At 38.8% G+C, this 5,070-nt stretch overlaps 1 protein-coding gene across 1 annotated transcript; it reads left to right on the top strand.

Moving 5' to 3' along the window:
- Positions 1 to 241: 241 nt before the first annotated feature.
- LOC149264344 (putative disease resistance protein At1g61300) lies at positions 242 to 3,372 on the top strand. The gene is made up of 2 exons (XM_089398334.1): positions 242 to 2,394; positions 2,521 to 3,372. Exons 1-2 carry the CDS (start codon positions 472 to 474, stop codon positions 3,370 to 3,372), a joined length of 2,775 nt encoding a protein of 924 aa, XP_089254460.1. The 5' UTR covers positions 242 to 471.
- Positions 3,373 to 5,070: the final 1,698 nt, after the last annotated feature.

Genomic DNA, 5,070 nt, shown 5'->3' on the forward strand with positions numbered 1-5,070 from the left:
AGTTCCACGAAAGAACGGAGAATTATCGGTCGAAGCCTTCCATCGATCAAATTTTTTATTATTTTAAAATTAATTTTTTTTCATGAAATAAAAATAAAGTATAAGACATGATATCAAAACATTATCCTTTTAATTAAATTTTTAGAGTCTGCGATTCGTCAAATGACGCGTATGGCAGCAGGCACCACCAGTATAAATATGCCCTGAATCGTTTACTACTCCACATCTTTGTGCTCAATAGATAGAATTTATACTGACTGACAACCTGCCTGGTTGGGTTTTAGTTGCACCATTGCATTCCGTGGTTTTCTCGCTTGAGGCTCTGTTTTGTGGGTGTTATTGTCGGAGTTGAGTGATTGCCACAGAGATTCCCATTTTGAGATTTTTCAAAATACATATTCGGTCGTCTGGTCTGTGCTAGTGAATTTATGTCGTGTTATAGCGCTCCGGGGATTGCACAATAGTGATATCATGCCTGATCCTGGCTTCATCCCTGGCAGTATTGGTGTTGGCATCGACATCTCAGTCCACCATATTCTAGATCAGATTAATATTGCGCGCCGCTGCCAGAAAGAGCTGAACTCTCTTAGCGAGCAGGTACGGAGAATCGAACCTATTGTAAACCAGATCCAGCAGTATCGCCTCCAATTAAATTGGAAGAAAGGAATTCGTAACGAGGCACCAGCTGTTAATGAATGGCTTACAAAGTTGGAGGGCCTTCTCCGACAAGCATCAGCAATGGCGCAAAAGTGCACAATACCCAGCTGGGACGTTGTCTCTCGCCATAAAACAAGTAAAAGTGTCATGAAGACGAGTTCAGAGATATGCCAACATCTTGACTCGGTTCCTTTGATGAGCTGGGCCAGCATATTAAAGGAACTTGCGGATATTAGGGAAATGCTCCAATCCTCGGCTTCTTCTTCAGCCATTTCTTCTGCAACTGCCTCCCAACCTCCGATTGCTTCAACGGGCTTCTTCATCAAGGAACCCTTGATTGTGGGACAAGACAGTGCTCTTTCAGCACTCCAGAAGTTGGTGATAGATGAAACGGCCGACTCTCCTTTCTCGCGCATTGGCGTGTTAGGGAAGGGTGGTTCCGGCAAAACACTCCTGCTGAAGGCACTCCTAAACTGTAAAGAGGTGAGGGATTTCTTTTCCGACCAGTTATTTCTTTGGCTCACTGTCTCTCAGTCTCCGTCTTTTACAAGCCTTCTGAATGAACTTTCTACACAAGTGGCCTCTTACATGAGGGAGGATCTCGATAAAAATATGAGCCAAGAAGCATGGTTGAATGAGAGGATGAAGGAGAAAAGGTTTGTGTTGATCTTAGATGATGTTTGGGAAAAGGGTGCAGAAGTGCTGGAGGAATTGGGCCTACTCAGGTTAACAGACCCCTCCAACTCCAAAGTTATCGTGAGTTCGAGGAGTCGAAGCGGATTGTTAGAGATGGGAGTTCCAGAGAAGTTCATGATCAGAATGGCGGATCTGGACGAAGATGATAGCTGGCAGTTATTTGCTTATCATGCGTTTTCATATAATAATGGAAATCTGCCAACAAACATCCACGAAGGGACGGCCAAGCTTGTGTGTACAAATTGTGGGGGTCTTCCCCTTGTAATCAAAGCAGTGGCCAGAGCAATGGCAGGCACCACGTATGCAGACGACTGGGAGCTGGCAGTCCAGAGGCTGCCAATCGCCAACAGCGAAGACAAAGATGCTGTCTTTCATCGGCTACGGTTGAGTTACGATTCGCTCGCCCGCAGCTACGGCGTTAATCTGCAGATGTGCTTTCTATATTTGGCTGCTTTCAAAGAAGATCAAATCATTCGGGCCGACATCCGGGTGATTCCGTTGTGGACAGGGGCGGGTCTTCTTGGAATGAAGAAGCTGCAAAATCGATGTGGCTCCTCTGATCCATTCGAGACGGGGAAAAGATACATCAACATCTTAGCAGATAGTTGCTTGATAGAACCAATCCATAGAGATGCTGATGGGAACGTGACCCAGTTCAGGATGCACGATGTCATACGTGATTTGGCAATACAGATTGCCGAGCAAGAAGAAAAATTCTACTGTGGCACCAGTCGAGGTTTGGCAACGTTAGCGGAAACTGAATGTTCAGGATGCACCCGGATTTTGTTGAACCACAACAGTTTGACTTCGCTTCCCGAATCACTGAGCTCTAATAAAATTTGCTCATTGATGGTTGGAAACAATAAAATTACAGGTCTTCCAAGAACACTGGTGGGCGGTATGAGCTCTCTTACTGTTCTAGATTTGAGTTTCACATTACTTTCATCATTACCAGATAGTGTTGGCCGTATGAAACAGCTCGTATTCCTGGACTTAACAGAGGTGCCCATTACCGCGCTGCCTCCATCTCTCACAAATCTGGTAAATCTCCAAATGCTCAATCTTTGTGGAACAAAAATCACAGAATTACCATATGACATTCACAAGTTGATCTCTCTCACATATTTATTCCTCTACGGTTGTCGAAATTTGCGATGTCTGCCTCAGGGTATATCACGCCTTGCGTCCTTGCAGCACCTCGTTTGCTTCCACGTTATGTGGACGGAACATCGTGCAAAACATGGGTGCAAAAGAGTGGCTTCCATTAATGATTTGGGTAAGTTAACAGAACTCAAAGCCTTATATTTACACAATAAGGGACAAGCAATCAGTGACGGGACCTTCGGTAATCTTGCTCACGTAGAGACACTTGAATTGGCCCTCACAGCGATGACAGATTTACCCCATGACATCACCAATATGTCGAAGTTGAAAAGATTCTATTTATTTTGCCCTGATTTAGTTGAAATTGGCAGTAACTTTGGCCAATTTCAGTGTCTGACTCATCTGAGGCTTATCTATTGTATTAAATTAGAGGAGATCCCTCACTTGCATGAATTAAAGAACCTAAGGCAACTCGATATATTACACTGTGATAAGATTATGACAATTCCCAAAGAATTTGGTAGGAGCGGGTCATTTCCTTTGTTGGAAATATTTTCATTGGTTGGGTTATACCAATTAAAAGAATTGCCAATACTAGAAGAGGGAGCATTGCCTTCACTGAAAGTATTTACATTGATGAAATGTGAAGCATTAGAAAGATTGCCAAAAAGTTATTTAGATCTTAGAACACTCCAAAAAATAAGAGTGTATGGTTGTTCAATAGTATTGGCCAATTTAAATAGAATGGAAAACACAAATGGCATTGAAGTGGTATCAATGTCTATAGAAGACACAATAGCTTCAGAAAACTACTATAGTTCTATATCAGGAACTTATGAGGGATTTTATGATAAATCTTGGTGTAATGAACTTCATGTCTTTCTTCATGAAGTAGATTCAAAGATGTATATATGAAGTTTTACATTAGGCTTGGAATTTCAAATTTAGTTTATATGTCTAAGTGAAAATTTGATGAGAGGTTATATGTTTCATACCTGTTATGGTTTCTACATTAGTCATTGCTATATTGTTTTTAATTATATGTAAAAAAATATGTGATTTTGTTGAATGGGTTATTTTTGGATCTTGGTTGTTAGGTAAAACTACAATAAATGCCTTTTATTTTTTTGTGAGTTTAGTTAAAAAGAAGAGATATTATGCTTCAAATTGAATTAGATTCAAAATTTTAGTTGTTGTTTTTTACAAAAATGTGTTTTCCAATAGCAGCGTGTTAAAACATATTAACATTATTACTTGTTTTTGTTTAAAACTATGCAAATTCACAACGTATACATGCCACAAAAAAGAATAATGAAAAATCTTTACAAGAAGATGAATTTATTAGTGGAATTGAGATCAACAACATGTTGTTTTGTCACAAGGTTGTAACACTTTTTTATTGAAACAAAGAAAGGTATCCATCATAATAAGAAAAAAATCAATCATAGTTATGGAACATGACTTGAAAATAAAATCCTCATATTTAGAATAGTGACCACTTGTTCACTATGAAATTATTTTATTTGGTAAGTGAAAATTCATGACATGCCTAAAAAGTGTTACCAATCTCAGAAAATGTCTTTGTGTGAATATTTCATGACATGGCTAAAAAGTGTTACCAATCTCAGAAAATGTCTTTGTGTGAATATTTTTGGACATGCCTTCTGCAACACTAAAACTTCTCTACCTCTAAATTAGGTAACTTAAATTATTGGATCTTAAATTTATGAATTCATTTTAGTTTTACTTGTCATTTTTTTATGTTTAGAGATTCTTATTTACCATCAAGTATATTTAGAAAATGAAAAAAATGTTTTTGTAGAATGTTAAATTCCAAAACTGTTTTAGATAATTAAGATTTGTTAGATATATTTTAGTTTTTTAAATATAAATTCTAAAAATTGAATTTTCCTTATCCCAATAAATAGGTATTCAAATATATTCCATAAATTTATTTGAATTAATACACATTTTTAATAAAAATACTTGATAAATGTTAGGGTCCCACCCTAACCCCCTTATTTATGTCATGGGATCACGTCATAGTCAAGAGTCAATAAAGCCCATATTAATATTTGTAAGTGGTTAACCCGCAATTAATGACGGGACCACAGTTAGTTGCAAATGGGCAGTAGTATTAGATAGATGGTATTAATAAAACCCGCGGTATTGGCCCGTGGTATTGCATATATGAGTCATATATAAAGGATAGAGACTCCTTGCGAGGAGTATCGTGTCTTGTTTTTGTAATCGAGCTCTGCTCTATTGGAGGTTGCCCCCTCGAAGAGGCCTGTGAACATTTCTCTCTGAATAATAAGATCATTGCTATTCTGTGTTCTGGGTATCTTTTCTTCGCATATTCTGTGTTCTGGGTATATTTTCTTCGCATATTCTGTGTTTGTGTATTACTTTGCAGGTTAAGAGCATAACAAGTGGTATCAGAGCACTTTCCAGGGCTCGGTGGGATCTCCAATTTTTAGCAAAAAAATTTTTGGCTAGAGACGTGTTCCGGCGTCTTTAAACCACGGGATCTGTCGTTAAGCGCATAAACCTGCGGATTTGGGGAGGCATGCACGCAGGAAATACAAGAGGTGGTCACGTCTGTTGGACTCC

The sequence above is a fragment of the Pinus tabuliformis genome, chromosome 6 (genome assembly GCF_031772625.1).
Source record: "Pinus tabuliformis cultivar Carrire ecotype Pingquan chromosome 6, CPIR1, whole genome shotgun sequence".
Lineage (NCBI taxonomy): Eukaryota > Viridiplantae > Streptophyta > Pinopsida > Pinales > Pinaceae > Pinus > Pinus tabuliformis.

Coding starts and splice junctions, on each gene's coding strand:
- LOC149264344 (XM_089398334.1), top strand. CDS start 472: ATGCCTGATCCTGGCTTCATCCCTGGCAGTATTGGTGTTGGCATCGAC. Junction 2,395..2,520: donor CTCCATCTCTCACAAATCTG/GTAAATCTCCAA, acceptor TGTCTGCCTCAG/GGTATATCACGCCTTGCGTC.